Raw genomic sequence first — 19004 nt, forward strand, 5'->3', positions numbered from 1 at the left:
CTCAAATTGGTGTTTCCTCCTGGTTTATGAACTGAACCCACTACAATTTGGTTGCTACCAAGCCATCCATACTCTTATCATTAAAATGTTCTTGTTTATATTAATTACTTTGATATATCAGAATAAAATTAGCTAGTGCTAAGGAGTTAAAGATAGTAAATAATTCTCAATGCTGCTTACAGTATAAAAAGCAGAAAATCGGACTCAGAGTCATGCATAAAAGGTGGAATGTGGAGACTGATGTGCAGTTATGAAATATGTCTGTATATAATACCAAACATGCTGTGCAGAGGCTCTGTTTTCTGTTTCCTAGATCCTAGAAACTAAGCTATGGTGTGAAGCCAGGTATCCACCAAAGCTGCTCTATCACTCCTCAGCTGGTCAGGGGAGAGAAAATACAAGGAAAGGCATCTGAGTTGAGATAAGGACAGGGAGATCAGTCACCAGTTACTGTCACAGGCAAAGCAGACTCTACCTGGGGAGAGTATTTGAATTTATTGCCAATCAAATCGGAATAGGCTAATGAGAACTAAACCCAAATCTTAAGAATACCTTCCACCCACTCCTCCTTCTTTCCTGGGCTTAATTTTATTCCTGATTCTCTACCTCCTTCCCTCCAGCGGCATGGGGGGATGGGGAAAGGGGGCTGCTGTCCATTCATTGTTTCTACCACTCCCTCCTCCTCAGGGGGAGGACTCCTCACACTCTTTCCCTGCTCCAGCATGGGATCCCTCCCACAGGAGACATCTCTCCATGAACTTCCGCTACATAAGTCTGTCCCACAGGCTGCAGTCCTTCACAAACTGCTCTGGCATGGATATGTTCCATAGGGTTCAGTCCTTCAGGAGCAGACTGCTCCAATGTGGCTCCCCAGTGGGGTCACAGGTCCTGCCAGCCAACCTACTCCACTGTGGGCTCCTCCTTCCATGAGGCCACAGGTCCTTGTCAAGAGCCTACTCCAGTCCAGGCTTCCTACAGGGTCACAGCCTCCTTCAGGCACCCACCTGCTCCAGTGTAGGATCCTCCATGGGCATCAGGTGGATCTCTGCTCCACTGTGGACTTTCATGGATTGCAAGGGTACAGCTGCCTCTCCATGGTCAGCACCACTGCAGGGGAATCTCAGCTCAAGTGCATGGAGCTCCTCCTGCCCCTTCTTCTCCAGTGACCTTGGTGTCTGCACAGCTGTATCTCACATATTCTGACTCCTTTCTCTGGCTGCAGCTGTGGTTGTGCAGGGCTTTTTTCCCCCCTTCTTAAATACATTATCCCAGAGGGCTACCACTGACACTGATGGGCTTGCCCTTGGCCAGCAGCAGGTCTGTCTTGGAACTGCCTGGCACTGGCTCTGTCGGACATGGGGGAAGCTTCTGGCAGCCACCTCTGTAGTCCCCCCACTACCAAAGCCTTGTCACACAAACCGAATACACCCAATACCCAAGACATTGTTTCTCACTACTAGAAGCAATATTCTGTAGTCTAAGAAGTAGAATCCAAATACTTTACTATAACTACATTTCCTGTCTCTTCCTGCTTTATAGACTACTTTCATAAAACATCACCAAGACATTTTGATGGGGGCAAATGAACTGTGCTGTTTGTGCTTCAACACCTCTAAGTAAGAAATATTCTAAGCTGCACATGCAAATTACCCTCTTGCTTTAGTATTCAGTTCATATTCTTTAAGAAATCAGTGTAGGTAATTAATGCATATGTATATACAAAACAACCCACTTTATGGAGACTTTTCACACTGTAACATTTTCTTTAAAGAAAATGTTACATTTATTAAAAACAAAGAGAACATAATAAAGCAAATTGTTCTTAAATACACAATACACCTGCATTTTTGACAGTTTATGTAATAGAACAATGAACATGAAAACGCTGTTAGATAATTAGTTCTGTTAATTAATATTAAGAGCTCAGGTCTTGTTGATAATGTTGAAATTCTATTTAACACTGTTATTTAATACTATTCAACGACTGGATAAGTATCTATTCTTATCAGCTTTGTGAAAGATAAACCAAGAACTCATACATTACTATTATCATTTTAGTACAGAAGGAGCAGTTATGGTTGGCTGTACAACACACCAATGGAAAACACTGATAAAGAGTTTGCAAAGACTACCACAAGCTAAATTTGTTTGACTAAACCTTTTCAGTCATCATGGTTTGGCTATTATTTTTCATCTCACTTTTGAACAAGAAAGATACAAGTTCCCAGTACTGGAATCTGGGATCGTATGCAAACCCAGGTATTTCTACAGGACTTCTGCAATCCTGTTAAGAACTATTATTCCCCAACAAAGACAAATATCCCATAACAATACTATTCAGTTTCTTTCGGTGTCTTAGGAGCAGTATGCGGGGGAAACAGCATTTAATCTACATGAATACTGTTGACTTTGACAAATATAAAAATGCTAGATGTAAAACCCAAATAAGGCCATTACTGGTTAAAATAAATGATAGTTGTAATAATACAGGAGCCCTGTGGCAGCACATCACTACCTGCTATAAGAGAAGCAATAAAACTTAGTAACCCAAGATCTTTATTTTCTCCCTTTTTATTTTTTCTTTTGGAGCCCTCCAGTACTGTTATCTTCGGCACTACTCCTTGCCCAGAGTGTTGGGGATGGAAATCCTGTCACATGATACTCCCTAGAGCCTGCATTCATTCCGAACACAATGAGACATGATTCCAAAGTTAACTCAGTCCTGGCTCAGAAAGGAACTGTTGTTTTAAGAAGACATTTGCCAGTTAACAGATTTTAGAACAGTAACAGCCAAATTTTCATAGATATATCTGTTAATTTTATTTCATCTTTGAGAAACTTGGGATGCTTAGAAGCTGCATCCCAAGTTGACCCTGCACACAATATTTGGAATACCTGATCATGCTCAACTTAAAGTTAAAAAAAGTCGGTCACCTCCAACTTTACCCATTCTGTGATCCTGCAATTACAATTCTGTAATAATCCCCAGTTTTGCACCTGCACATACCTATAAATGTGATACCAAGATTTTAACATTTGAAATCACCTATAAGTGCATTTGTTCTACACTGCCTCATTAACCTCTCATCTATGGATTGAATGCTTTTGGAAACAAACTGTGCCTTTTGTGATGCAGACAGATGCTGTGTTTGTGACATTTTATTTTGACAGCTAGCATGCAAAGTGGATATTTCCTGTGTTTTGATCAAAGTATATCTGCATAAGGAGAGAAAGGAAAATTTCTGGAGTGCTGAACAGGAATGAACTAATGTAATTAATACTTTTGATTGGTGAATAATAGCAGAAAAATAGAAGTAAAAATTATGAAGGAACTAATACAGAGCCACGTTTAGAGCTATAGAAAAAGGAAAAAAAGGTGAAGCAGTCACAGGTATAATTTTAACATGTATCCAAAACATCAGTTTTCCCAGTTTATGAAAAATGAATGCTGCATTCTCTCATTTCAAAAGTGGGACACAAAAAGTGTGAAGAAATGATGAAAGGAGCACCCTGAGCATTCTATGTTGAGTTTTTTGACTGCTTCAAAATAAGCATTTCAAGTGTTCCTCCCACTCCTTCCCCATTTAAATGCACCATCAACAGTGATTTTGGACATTAAAGCCTTTATGGTCAGCCATTTCTCCGAAGCTTTCAGAGCATTGGGATTTTACTGTGGTTGGGATTTAAGCACTGCTGCCTTCTCTCAATGTCAGTCCACCTTCAAGATATAAGAGATACTGCTTTGACCATTGTGGCCACAGAGGAATTTTCAGAAAGTCATATGCAAATATGATGGGGACACATGGCTTTCCACTCACCATGCTATGTACATACACTAATGAGTAATTAACATATGCTAATGGCATCCAAGGATTCATCAACATTAATCTCAAAAGTGTTAGGTTGTCAACTCCAGTTTGGAAGCATCCTGACACAGCAGTGACCCCAGGGATAGGCAATAGCACCAGGGATGAGACAATGCAGGGATTTGTTTAAAAACCCAAAGCTATATCTCACAGCTCCTGAACAAGAATTGAAGATCTTAGCTGAAGGCCGTGGTTCTGGCCTGAACTTTAGCTAGACATGTATGCTGACACCCATGGTCAAATAATGCCTTCAGTGGTAAACTGAGTGTGCAGAAACATCTAAAAGTAATTACAGAAAATGTACAACCTCCACCACGAGCATTAAAAATTCATTGAACTTGCACCAGCTTTCTACATTTAATTTAGTGAGGAAACATGATTTCACTCCCACCTGCTTTAACTTTTCCTCTTTGACACAAGCCAGGCAGAAGTGGACAGATTTTCCCTGTTCTCTCAATTGCAAACAGCAGCCATTCTGTTGTGGATCAAACAACTCCCACTGCATTCACCAGGCATTTCTGACTCCAGGTTTGATTGTGTATATGACATTCTTGTGCTAGTCCTTTCCAGCAGTGGAGAAACTCTCTGTAAGGTTTTCTCATTAGTCTGATAGCTAAAATCAATTTTAGTTTGTGTTCGGGTAAGTGGCAGCTTGATAACATCTTGAGAACCCTTGAAATATTTTGTGAAACTTTTGTTTTGTTACATAAAAAAAGGCACTTTCTACAATTACACAAGTAAGTGGGAAGGAGAAGGTGTAAGTGGATAAAAGGAGTGTAGAAACAAAGAAACAGAAGAAGGGAGCCTTGCAAAAGAAAATCATCATAAATAATCACATAGATCATACTGAAAAAGGACAGGAAAAGAGTACAAAAGGATGAAAAAAAAATGCAGGAAGTTTGTAGTTAGTTAATTGTGCTCCCTATATATTTTCCTATAGTATCTCATATAATATCTTCTGTCTAAAACGTCATGGGTTGACATTTTTTGATGTCTTGATAAATGTGCATTTCCACCTCTGATTAATATCAAGCAGTTATGCTGATTAGGTTCTTTTTGTTGAGGATCTACTATGAGTCCTGTGTGAAAATACTGATGCTGTACTGGCTAAGGACATATTTTATGCTATCTTTAGTGAGGATTTTGCTTAAACTGAGAAGGTTTAAGCAAGAATGGCAAGAACTGTGGTCATTGTGTTTACATGTCACCATTTAATATTCTCTCAGACCATTTCTCTGTAGAGAACTGAGATACTACTAATTGACAAGAAATGTACCTTAACAAGTCTGCCAGAAAAGGGAAAAAAACAAAGACTGCAAAACACATTTGGGAGAGTATAAGCTAAAAGTATAACATCTGTCTTGTCTAATGCACAAAATTTTTAAGCACAGCATGGCTGCTCCCTGCCTAGGGAACTCGGGGCATTGTTTGAAAGCAAAATGAAAAAAATAATAATCCTTTGCTGTGAAAAAAACCCACTAACAAGCTTCTTTCACACTGGAGTTTACTTGTCTAGTTCAATATTCCAGAGTTTAGGCTTCTACTGTTCTACACTGACTTAGCAATACTTTTATAAGAAATTTATAACAGCCATGGAACTGCTCAGAACACTGGAATGTGCCAATCCCTTCTGTCCATGATTCTGTATGCCAGGTTTAAAACCCCCATGAACTATAGATGCAATACCTACTGCTTCATCAAAAATTTACATATATCTACTCAAAAAGAAAGTAGTACTGGTGGCAAAAGAGAAGGGGTACAAATCCCTTATGTGCAGAATGATACATAATGCATGTTTGTGGTTCTTATGCAGCAAAAGGTGACCGTGCCTTTCCTGGACACTTACACATAATAGCTAGGGCATGTTTGTGGCTATTTCTCATATGCCATTAAAACCACTTTGAATACACTTGGGAATATTTGCAAAGTTTTTTACAGTATTTCCCCATTTTGTCAATCTGGAGCATTCATGTAGGTATTCTTTATATCACAGACAAAATCTTAGTCTCCACATGAATGCTAATATACATTTCCATTTCTGTATATTGCTGTTTCTGCTCTTACTTCTCTGATGGTCCTTTTTACCAGCTATTTGACACTACTTCCACGTGCATGGAACACTTTTTCTTGGCTGTTTTCCATTCGTCTGTGTTTCTAAAGCTGAGAGCTAACCATACTGATTTTTTCCCTCCCCTCTCTGAGAAATTGGTCTCATGGGGCTTAAAGAAGCATCTGGTAAAAAAGGCAAAGTACCTGATAAATGAACTATTTGAGGTTGTGTTGCCAACATCTGCTAATGACAAACTCTTATCCTGCACAACATCTTCCTCCTACTTTTGCTCATATCTTCCATACTTTCTGATGAGATACTGCTCCTTAAATGATACATATTTCCAAGCCCAGCTACCTTTCGTTTTTGTTAAGAAGTCTCTCCCTATCAAGTTCTGTCTTACCAGCCCACTTTTATTTAATTACCACATTCCTATTTCCTATTCCACGTGCTTAGCCCATTCTGTTGTCCCACCCCCACAAACTTTCCCTCCTATTTTCACCAATCTGTCGAGTTTCTCTGAGTCCCTGCAAGCTGGTTCACTTGCTGTCTAGTGTGTTGCAAAGCAGCTTCAGCACACTCCTGCCCGGATCCCCTTCAGAGGCTTCTTAGCATTGCTGCTGTTGCTCTTTGTTCTCTGGTGGCAGTGGCAGTACTCTTAGATGAGCAGAGATACAGATGATCCAGCCTGTTCTATCATTAAATAAAGGGCTGGCACCCTCATCTAAAAGAACTCCAGGGTATTCCACTGAATCATCCCCAAGACTATACAATTTTCTGCCCTTAATCTCATTCCTGACCATAAATGATACTTACAGTCAGACAGTTTCAAATGTTTTTGAGTTTTTAAGTATTGCATAGTAATGAATGCAACAAGAGATAGCAATTTCTATTTACCTTTATAATCAACTTGATGAAATTTCAGCCATAATAGCACACATTTCAGGTAAATAAAATCCCTCCTTTCATTCATCTCAAAATGTTGTTTTCAGAAAGTGGATCAGGGACCATTGAAAGTATCATTTTAAAGAGGGGATATTTTTCAAGTTGGACAGAGAATTATTAAAAAAATAGTAAAAAAATGTGCAAATCTGCTTAGGTGTACTGGTTCAAGCAAGCCATGTGAACAAAATGTTATATGTGACATTTTGGCCACTGACAGGAAAACCAAGTAGATGAAAGATTTCAGTGAATTATAGCACTGACTGAATTTTCTTCCAAAAAGTCAGAAAGATCAAACAATGTTTGGAGCAGCTGAGATTGAGAGATTCCATTAGATGCTACTTCTCCCTCCCCTCTTTCTAATAAGATGGAAGCTTTTTAGAAAATATGTGACAAATGACCACTCACAGCAGAAATAAATCACACACCACAGAGTACAGCATTATTAATAGTGCAATAATAGTAATAACTTACTGTGATAGCAAAGAAGTACCATTAGGAGGGACACAGTAGCTAATAGCATTTCCTGTACAGGGGCTAAGGGGCAAACCTTCTTTTCGTACCTTATAAATAAGTGGAAGATTAAAGGAGCCAGTGGGACCAAATAGCCTGACTTTTCCAGAATGCCACTGAGTAGGCACTGCCTGTAAAGTGCTCTCCATCTCCCCTCTGTGACAATATTTTAATAGTTCTTTAGTTAATTTAAATTAGAGTGAGACAACACTTAGTTGCAATAAAAGACTTGAGGGGGTATAACGCATGGTAATGCTAGGAGGGCTGTGACATGGTTTTGAATTATTAGGCTTAGCAAAGTGCTTTGTGAAAAAAACCCTTGAAATTTAGCACATGGTTTTGTATTCAGGCACTACTTAAAAAATTAAAACTCATGAATGGTCAGTTGAATAGTTCTTTCAGGTCTTCATATTTAGTTATATACATACTTTGGGAAGAAAACATTTTTATTATTTTACATGTGTTATTAAAATATTTCTCTGTGTGTGTGTGTGCATTTGTCTTAGTAGTAAAAGTTCACAAAAAGTAACTTGTATTTCACTAAGGGTGCAGCTGTTGAGAAGTGGAGAAGAATATATATTATCAGAGTTATTTACCATGTTTTAAAGGCTTTAACCAAAACATCCTAGTTATTCACCAGTTCAAGAAAATTGTCTGGTTTGCAAACTAATGTTGTCTCCATTAGTGGTTTTTTCAATATTATTGTCTTGGTTTTGATTATCAATAGATTTTTACAGAAGAGCAGATTTTTTCTAATCAATGACATAATGAATGAAATTAATAATTAATTAATCAATAGATAGAAGCATTATTTTCATGATTACTGATTGGTTTTTGAAAATAAAAATTGTAAAAAAACTGCATCAATTAAAAAAAAAATTTAGTAACCTCCAGAGTTACTCATATATTCCAACACAGTCTTGGGTGCAGTGAGATCACATATACCATAAACATGTTGGGAAATGTGCTTATAAATAATATACAATGTTTTATATTTTTATATATATATAATATATATATTTTATATATATATATAAAACAATGTGCTTATAAATATATATAATTTACATACATATAAAGCTCTGTTGGTAAGGACATTCAACTTACTAATGAAAAGTTAGCATACAGCTACTGAAAAAAAGAATCACCATGGAAATTTCTATGCTAGAAATTATGCCTTCACACTATTACTATGTCCAGACAGAGAAGTATTTCTGGAACTGCTATCCATCTGTGACTGACAGTAAAGGCCAAAAACACTCTACTAACCTCTTTTGGAAGCAAAGAAGTTGCTGGGTACCCATATCTGCAAGAAAAGCTACAACTTAATAAAGCTAAACAAAAAGATTCTAACTGGTATTTTATCGAATAATAGAATATGCTGAGTTGGGAGGGATCCATCAGGATCATAAAGTCCAACTCCAGGCCCTGCACAGGACACCCCAAGAGTCACATCACGCACCTGAAAGCATTGTCCAAATGCTTCTTGAGCTCTGTCAGGCTGGTGCAGTGACCACTGCCCTGGGGAGCCTGTTCCAGCACCCTCAAGGTGAAAAACCTTTTCCTGATATCTAACCTAATCCTGCCCTGATTCAGTTTCATCCCATTTTTTTGAGTCCTGTCACTGGTCATGAGAATGACCTTCCCCTCCTCTTCACATTGTGAGGATGTTGAAGACTTTAAGGAGGTCTTCCCTCAGTTTTCTCAAGGCTGAACAGACCGAGTGCCTTCAGCTGCTACTTATAAGTGAGTTTATTATTTCTGAGAGCAATGAATCAATACTGCCTGAAAGAACAGACAAAATTAGGCAGAATTTAGGCAAAACCTTCTAAGACCAGCCTGCTAAAGCAGCTTTCTCAGTTCAAGAGTAGTGACCAACACTCAAGCTATACTCAACTTGATTTCAGTGTAATGAAGACCCAAGCCTGAGAGAAAAATAGAACTTCCATTGCAACTTCTTTTGCATCTGACATACAAGAGACAGCACTAAAATGTTCAACACTAAAATGACCTTTAGAATAAACCTATGTGCCAGCAGAGGAACCAGAGTTCCTGACAACCAGTGAAGCCCACAAATGTATAAAACCATGCCCCTTTATGCTTCTGCAATTCTTCATGTATGCATGTGCAAGCACGGGTTTGCACAGTTTCCTACATATTCATGAACAAGGCTCTTTTGTTGTGCAAATTCCAGCCTTTGCATTTTGATTACTTCCTTCTCTGTTTGTACAGTACACAGCCCTAGCATAAAGGATATTTCAAACCTCCTCCTCAACTGATGATCCTACATTCATAGGCTTTGGAGAAAGAAGGATTTATTTGTGCTAAGCATTCTTGCTGGCTACATGGTTTTCTGTGCAAAATGTGGCCTTCTGGATTGCCCTTTGTGAAGTGTTTAACACTCTACCACTGTCTATACAGAGAATTAGGTGTCAAGTTTCGGCATTTTTAAATCGCTCATGCAAATAACCTTGCTGGGGGAGAGATGCAACAGTATTTCAGTGCTAAAATAGACACTTTTATTGTAAATGGTATCTATATATTAAATGAAGAGCTTTACAAAATCTATTAGTATTTTGTATTTAAAATTTTTTACGTTTTGACATCAATTTTTTTTTTTTTTTTTTACTAAATTGTTTTTGTTTTCAAATCTGAGTTATTTCAGTCCTCCTGTCTTTTCAGGTAGGAGGTTAAAGGTTATTATGCCTCTTGGAGATAAAAGGACCTGCTGCTGGAGCATCTCAAGTTATCCAGACCTGCCATACGAGATTAATTATTGCTGTTGCTGACTGTGTAATTCAAAGGTTAAAATGCAGAGTCGAAAACATAAATGAATCCTAATGTGATTAAGAATTCATGAATTATTTCATCTGCTTCTTCTGCACTCATACCTTACACAGCAATAACCTTGTTAGCTGTATTCAGCTTCAGGAATATTAATCCAAAAATGCATGCCTACAGGAGAGAGACAATTAGAATATAGCAAGTAAAGAACAAATCTTTTGGGCTCACACATGGATGTAAAGCTTCCTGAAAGCTAAATGGCAGCTGGTCTCAAAATATTTTCAAACAAGCCCTAATTTGACTATGAGGTGACTGTGTTATGAAGGGAGAAAGCAAATTAGGCACTTCAACTGAAAGGTACAATTCACGTCATGTCAGGATCATCAGGAGGAACTTAACATGCTGTCTGCTAATACATTAGTCAAACACAATACAATTCTTGCTGATTTCATTAAAAAGCTTTGCAACATTTCAATTAAACAAATGATATTGGACAGATGGTGATCAGTTGACAACTCACGCTGAACCCTCTGTGATCTGTAAATGTAAGCCACTTCTACAGACACCTCAGAGATGATGGCGTTCCTTCTGAGGTGCGTGAATGCTGCGTTCACTGGACAAACTTAGGGTGACTGTTTTTCTAACTGCATGTCTTTCATTCAGTACAAATTCATAAGAAAATTTAGTGCTTGGGCAATGCTGACTTAATGAACTAGTGATGTGCTCATTGCTATCAATTTAGTATTTCTAAATTTATTAATTATTATGCTACACAACTTCATCTATGAAGCTTTTTGCTCTGTCCTAAGACAGACTTCTCAACCTATTTCTGTTAAAATTAATAAAGGTAATTTTATTCTCTCAATATACTGTCCTTTTTAAGATGTCATTGTTTTTCTCATGAAAATTAGCTTTCAGTGAAGTGAAATGGCTCATGCATTCTTTGTCATTGGGGAAAAATCTTTTCTAGGTTTGTATATCACAAGTGAATTTTCAAAACATGATTAGAAAAAAGCAGAATGCTTTAGAAGGCACAATGCAACTCTTTCTTCTCTCTGCTTCCCACATTCAATTATATGATGAAGAATTTCATTGCTATGTGAGTTTTGGTGGAGCTTGCTCTGACTTATCAATGCTGGAGCAGTCTGAGAGGAGCCTTGGCAGAGAGAAAATGGAATGAGCAGCCTTTAAATCACTTACAATGAGCTATATCAGCTTCTGCTAGTAAAACAGTTCTCAGATTAGGTACCATGATCAAAACCAGAATAAGAGTCCTGTAGATGAGTCAAACACACAACTCGTTTTTATGTAGGGTTTAAGTGAATCAAATGGCTAACATAGAATTTATTCCAGGTCAAGAATTTGGCAAGAGGCAAACTGAGAGGTTGCAGTGGAAAAAAGCAGGAATGGAACTACGATTACAACATATTACGGTATAACCTTGGCACTGCTAAATAGCAGGAACTAATGAAACCTTTTCAGTGGTAAGAAATGCCACTTTCCCTAAAATTAGAGCTACATTATTACTGAGAAAAAAGCCAGGGTAGGATACATAAAAGAGATTAATGTTTCTTTTTCAAGAAAGTTTTTTATTTTCAGATTTTAGTGATACAACATGCTGCTTGTGGAAAGAATATGAGAAAGAAGTGAAGGGACTGTGAGGAAACATAAAACTACAGAAAATTTATATCATGGGTAATTTGGCTTTTTGAAAATATCACAAAGGTGTAAAAGAAGGAAAAGATCGTAGCAAACTTAGCTATTTAAAGTGTGGGATACTGAGAGCTCTGAGCTAACATTTATGTGAAATGATAATTTACTGAAGCTACACAACTGCTCATACTGCTGCTCAAACTGAAGTGACTCACAAATTCAATCACAAGCTTATGATTTATAATGATATTTAGAATGATTTATAATATATGATTTACAATTCTATGGTTAACTCATGATAGATAAACTTAATTCAGTATTTAGATAATCCACCAGCAATCAGGAATTGCAGGCATCTCTTCAGGGAGGTATAGACCTGTACAAGAGCATATGAAGTCCCATGACAGCTGACTTACTAGGCACATGCATAATGGTCCTCTTCCCACATAAGCAAAAAAGAGCATCTTTCCTGTGACTGAACTTTAAGGGTTAATTGACTAATACATTTCATATTAACACCAAAAATCAGCACAGAGGACTGACAGACAAATGAAACGTTTCAGTCAGATGTAGTGCCTGAAGCAAACAGTGAACTTTCTGCTTCAGATAACCCTAGCATCTGTGTATCTACCACAGAGAAAATGAGTATATCAGTCTTGGGAAAAAAAATCTGAAAAATTCTCATGTCACCACTGTGTAATGCTTGAGCTTAATATTTTTATTAACCAAAGAAACAGATTCCAGATCTTAGAAGTGATAGAGAATACCATATTTCATTACATTTTCTCTGATGAACAAAAAACCTAAATCAAAGGCAAATAAAGAAGGAATAGTTTAGTGTGGTTCAATGAGTCTCTTTGAATGCACAGCATGAATTAACTTGGAAATACTTGAAATTGTTTAAATTTCAACATCTTGTCAACAAAGTAAAAGAAAATGTATTTCAGAAAAAGGAGTGTGTAGTAGATTTGTGGCTCCTTCTGCTCTTAAAAATCCAAGAAAAACCTTCTGCCTCAAACTCTCTACTCTGCTGGAAACTCATAGAATTTGACAAAGTTCGGCTGGAGCTTCCACAGCCCATCCCCTCATTATATTTTTTCACCATGTTTAACTTCAGCTTTTTTTTTTTTTTTTTTTTTAATGCTTCTGGCCAGTTAATACACTCGACCAGACAGCTTCCATACATAGAAAATAATATAAAAGACAAAATTACAAAAAGTGAAAGAAGAAACATTTTAAAATTAACAAGGAGTCCATATATGCTTAACTTTCTCTGTGTCTCAATTCTGAACTCTTAGTAGTCTCCTCTTATGCTCCTAAAAAGATGCCTCAGACAGCTTGTTTAGCTAAAAGGAAAGCTTGGACAGCTGCCTTTTGCAGCTACCAGAGAGCTGAGTTTAAACATTGTCTATGGCCCTTACTATGGATTGTTTGGTTTACAACATCAGCAAAATGAATCCTGTAACTTGGACAGGAGACTGAAAAGGATGTCTTCACACCTGATCAGGACTACGAAATGTTTCACCTGTAGCTGTTTTACTCCTTTTCTGGCATGTTTCTTAAATTGCATGTACTTAATGCAATCCCATGCAAATTAAGAGCAATTTCACCTGGGTGAATTAGTTAGGGTGGGCAGTTCTGTAAGGACACATTTCCTGTTTCGGGGGCTTAAAATCCAAGACAGTCAAGGACTAATTTAGCCCACGGACATGGAGCAGCTCTTCCAAAAGTTTGAAAAGAAGTAAGTGCACCCATGGAGATCAACTCCACAGTGCCTCCAACATATCCAATATCCAAAATAATGAGGATGAGGTGTCTGAACACATTACATACATCCATAAATTAAGGGAATCCTGTGAATCATTGATGATTAAACATTAAAACGCCTGTTCTGGCTTAATCCCAGCTGGCAACAAAGTATCACACAGCCATTTTCTCACTCCCCCGCTGGGATGAGGGAGAGAATTGGAAAGGTAAAAGTGAGGAAAGACAGTGTAATAGGTAAAGTAAAAGCTGCGTGCACATGCAAAATATCACAAGGAATTAATTCACTACTTCCCATGGGCAGACAGGTGTTCAACCATTCCCATGAAAACTGTGCTCAATCACACGTAATGATGACTTGAGAAGACAAGCGCCATCAACCCAAATGTCCCCCCTGTTCCCTGTCCTTCCCCCTGCTTTATATGACCAGCATGATGCCATGTGATATGGATTGTCCCTTTGGTCATTTGGGGTCAGCTGTCCTGGCTGTGTCCCCTCCCAACTCCTTCTGCACCCCCAGCCTATTTGCTGGTGAGGTTGGGTGAGAAGCAGAGAAGTCCTTAACTCCATGTAAGCTCTGCTCAACAATAACTAAAATATCCCTACGTTGTTAACCCTATGTTCAGCACAAATCCCAAACACAGCCCCATACCAGCTACTGTGAATAAAATTAACCCTTCTGCAGCCAAAACCAGCACAACTCCCCAGTCCAGTCCAAGACTGGTTGGAAAGCCTAGATCTTAAAAAAGTAAATGCTAGGCTCTTACCTCATGTGCTCTGATCCATTCACTGTGTTAGATAAACAGTCTTAATCCACACAAAGCTATTGTAGTGCCTAATGGAGTTGTGAATGACTGTTTTCTGATAGGTGAAGAGATTGCACGGGATTAGCCCTAATCAGGTACTTTAGGTAATGAGAATTTCTCCATGCCACATTGAACAAAGCCACACAAAATTGTTCTTTCCCCATATCTCAGTAGGGTTTGGATAGACAAAAAGACAGATTAAGGAAATCACTGGGAAAGGAATACCTACTTTTATTAGTTCAATAAATAATAAAAAATAAGGACAAGTCTAACTTCATAGGTAGTGCAAAGACACATATTTACAAACTCCAACTCAGTGCAAAACTAAACAGAAAAATCTGGCAGATTAAAAGAATCTGAGTTCATTCCTCTGATATTTTAGACATTCTTCAAATTGTGTAGTCATTGCCTTTCATAAGACAAGTGAGCAGTACTGTTTTATACACCCAAGTTCATACTCCATTTAAATGAAAAGCAATATATTTATTAAAAGATAAATTTGTCAAAAAGATTAATTTTGATCAATTTATCTAACATCTTTGTGAATATGTCCATTTATTTTATTGAAGGGATTTATTTTCTCGAACAAAGTAATACCAAAACTCAAGATGTATAATGAATATATAAAATGGAACTTCTAATGTTCATGCAAACCTCATACACATATATTGAATATCTGCTAAAACTCACTAAAACATAATAACCTGTTTAAAAATATTTCCTTTAAAGCAATTGCCTACAGTTAATATTTAAGCCTTAGGGAAAAATTAAAGCACCAGCACTTTTACTGCATAACATTCTCATAAAACATGGATGAGTGCTTCACCTCTTATAAAAAACATGCATCAGGAATTTATTGTATTAAGGTACTAGCAGATCAGGGGACAAAGAAAATCGTGTTCAGAAAGATGAGAAAGATGATTTGTTGATTAAAAAATAAAAATAAACCCCAAGCAAATCAACAACAGATTTTAAAATGAATGTTATTATTGCCTTATATAGCCTTCAGATGTTATTGAAGATACCAACTTTTCTCTAGCCCTATTTTTTTACCTCTATGCATTTCCAAATAAGATAAAGTACTTCCAAGCAAGCAAAAAGGGAGGAATCAGATCAAAAACAATAAAGCAGGACAGATAAAGGCAGAGCTAGCTCATAATAATAAAACACAGGAAAACAATCCACTTTTCATCAGGTCATATGGTCCATGGACTGTAGGAGCAGATGATATTCAGATACTAGCATGGAATTAAAATACTGTAGGAGGCTTGAAATGGAATTAAAATACTGTAGGAGGCTTGAAATGCTAATTCATGCTAAAATTGTGTATTTGAATAAGCCCCTCAGCTTAATCATTGAAATCAAGTTGAAACATAGGTCAGCTTTGCTTATTTTTGCAAAAAAAATATTAAATAAAAAAACCCAATGATGTCTTCATGGGAACTCATCACAGAAAACTAACAGAGAGCCAATATGGTCTAGTGACAGCAGTCTGGATATTCAAATTATTCTAATATGGTAAGTCCCAGCTATAGAAATGGCAGAGGAATTTTGGCCATTATCCCCTTCAGCAGTAGGATCCATTAGATCCATGGTTTTGTTTCTGATCACAAACTGTAGTTTTGTGAATATTTGTTAATGGTGTTGAATAAGTATACATCAAAAGGCATATAAAGATTTTTTAACAAGATAGTGTGTCTAACCCAAGAGTGTAGAGACACCTGTAATTTCACAGATTGCTTCAGAAAATTCAGGCTCTCATAAAGGAGTATGATGAGCCATAAAAAAACTCAAACCAAACCATAAAGAACAATAGTCTAGAATGATAAAATACAAGTTGAAACACCACCAGAGGGAGAGTTAAATGAAGAATTCTTTTGTGCAGAAATGCAGAAAAGGCAGTGAACCTAATGGCAAGATATGAAATGCATTAAAAAGATATGAAAGAGAGGCAAAACAGAGCTCTGTGGACATTTAAAACTGATCTGAAGATGGAAATGGCAGTGAGGATTAAAACTGCAGGCAGAAAAAACAGCTAGCCTTTTTATGGGTTCACAATGTTCTCTGTACTCCTGCTTGCAATTATACTCTAGGGTGGCAATCAGTCATCAGGAACATCCAGAAAGAGTAATATTCACTGTAATGGAAGTTATTCCATTCATACGTGGCCTTTTCCATGATCCAGAATTAATTTCTTCTACATTAAAAGTACTCAAATTATACCACATGAGTATTTAAGCACAGTGAGACTCATAAACCTTATGAATAACATTTCAATCACAGTTAAATAAAAGCCAGAGGGCGCTTAAGCTCATTTTTAATATAAGACGTATTATTGTTTATTTCAAACACTGGCCCAAATATATTGAAAAGTAATATTCAGCAAGGGGAAGTCTATGGAGAAGCCATGTATTTTGTCTTGCTTTATAAGGAGAGGCTTATCTAACTTATCAGACTGCTTAAAAAAACCCCACTTCTTATTTATTCTTTTTTTTTTTGCATCTCCTTAGCTCTTACCTTCCAGACTCAAATGTAAACCACGTCGAGTCACGTCCGTATCTCCTCAAAGAGCTCAGAGGCCACATGACCAGCTTGACCTTGGCATTGTGGATGTCCCAGAGATAGATGTTTTCATGTGTGATCTGCATTGTACATTCCCCGTAGATATCTAAATTTGGTGTAGGCATAAGGTATACATTGAATCGTTCTGGAAAAAAACACAAAGTAAGACATCACAGGTTAAAGCAAGATTTTACACTGGGAAAAAAAATTGAAATAAAGTCTTTAGTTCTGATGATTCAGAAATCAAAGCCAAATTCCTAGCTTTAACAGAGGTGAGGATCCACTGATATTGAAGCAGTTCTGCTAGCACATATGAGAGGAATAAGGTGAGAATCATCTTAATTTCATTTTTCCTTATAAAAATGATGCAGCAGTCTTAAACATCTTTCACAGATGATCTGCATAGTCCTCTTGGACATATGTTCCCACACCTTAACTGCAGTCCTTTTTTACCCTCACATTAAGGTCCATGACTCCTTACAAATCAAAATTCACAATGATGTGAACTCTGACAGAGACTCCTCTCTCAACAGAATTAAAGGTATCCTGGAAAAATATGTATGTGCAACCATTGCCTCTTAGAAAAGCTGTCCTTGAAATTGAAAACCCAAGTTTACTTATTGAAGCTTGTTAATAATTACATTCCTTGCATTCAGTTTCTGTTTATTTGCCAAAGTCATCTTATTTGTAAAATTAATAACAAATTTTAATCATCTGTTGCTTTCTTGAAAAATCTGATTCAACATGATATATTATTATGGTCATGACATCAATCACTATCAGCTGCACTTTGCTTGCAATGTGCACTTACTGCAGTTGGAGGTCAAGGGCATTAATAATTTTCTGAAGTGCCTAAATTGCATGTGATTTAATAAGCAACACAAAAAAAATCGTAAAAAAAGGAAAAAAAAAAACAAACCTAAAAACCACAAGATTATAGAAAACACCGTTAACTCATATGGAAGGAAGCAAACATTATCAGGAAGAGAAATTTTAATAAAAATGCAACTTTCTTTGAAGAATAATGTTTCTATGAGTTGCTTCTACAAAGGATTAAAAATTCAGTTACATTTCTGATTGTACAGTTGGAAGTGCCAGCCTATATTTTAACTCTAAATGCATTGCAATATTCGGGCTTAGTAGCATCATATGGGAGAGTGCAGTATATTCACAACTTTTCTCTCTTTTTTTTCATCTTTGAAATGGGTAGAAATGCAAAATGTCAATGCTACTGCCTGAAGGATGTTAACAAAAAAAGGTAAGAACAATTTAAAGTATGAGCATGAAAAATGCTTATTCAATAACAACATCAGGAAAATGCTTTTTAGGGGGATAACTGATAGAAAAATTGCCTCAAATTACTTGATAAAGAAAAAAGTGTTTGGTGTGGAATATTCTTAATCCACCATTTGAACTGAATTTTCTCACAGTATCCTCATAAAAATTAGGAAGGAATTTAAATTTAAAGTGAGAGAAATTTATTGCAACAATCAAAATTAGCTTTCCATTCTGTTTGAAATTCAGTACCATAGACATTGCCTCTATTTTTTAAACGTGATATATATATGTTTTTGACAAAACAATTAAAATATTGCAAGTAAGTGAGTTAATAAAAACATATAAGTGTGTTTGAGGTTGTGTGTGCGTGTGTGTGAGTGAATAAAGTAACAAAAGTTTGAGGAATTAGAGAAAGCAAGGAACTGCTGGGTAAGCAATAAAAATTGCTGCATAGCTATAAGTAAACTTGTCATCCTTAATGTTGTTCTGTTTCAGTCAATTTAATTTTGTCCTGTTAATGACTCCCCAATTGATTCATTCAGTCACAACCTCTTCTCCCAAGCCCAAATTCTCATTAGTCACACTAATGGGTGTTAGCCCTAAAAGTTTAATTTTATGACTAGGATCCCATGTGTGAAACTCTGAACATTTTGTAACAGTCTTGTGACACACAGCACAGACAGATTAGCAGAGGCTGCTGAGATCACGGAGGAGAATCTCCCCTAATGCTCAGGGGAGTGCATGGGGCAGAGGTCTAATGTAATGCCTACTGAAGTAAATGGAAGG

General features: G+C 37.0%; 1 protein-coding gene across 1 annotated transcript in view; it reads right to left on the minus strand.

Moving 5' to 3' along the window:
* DOK6 (docking protein 6) overlaps positions 1-19004 on the minus strand; it is a gene marked incomplete at both ends in the record, with an annotated part of 249450 nt that overhangs the window by 72655 nt on the left and 157791 nt on the right. The window contains one exon of the mRNA XM_082290095.1: positions 16896-17085. Within this exon, the coding sequence (XP_082146221.1) occupies positions 16896-17085 (190 nt within the window). The remainder of the gene's footprint in view (positions 1-16895; positions 17086-19004) is intronic.

This window comes from Coloeus monedula (genome assembly GCF_965178545.1).
Source record: "Coloeus monedula genome assembly, chromosome: 1".
In the NCBI taxonomy this organism is placed as follows: domain Eukaryota; kingdom Metazoa; phylum Chordata; class Aves; order Passeriformes; family Corvidae; genus Coloeus; species Coloeus monedula.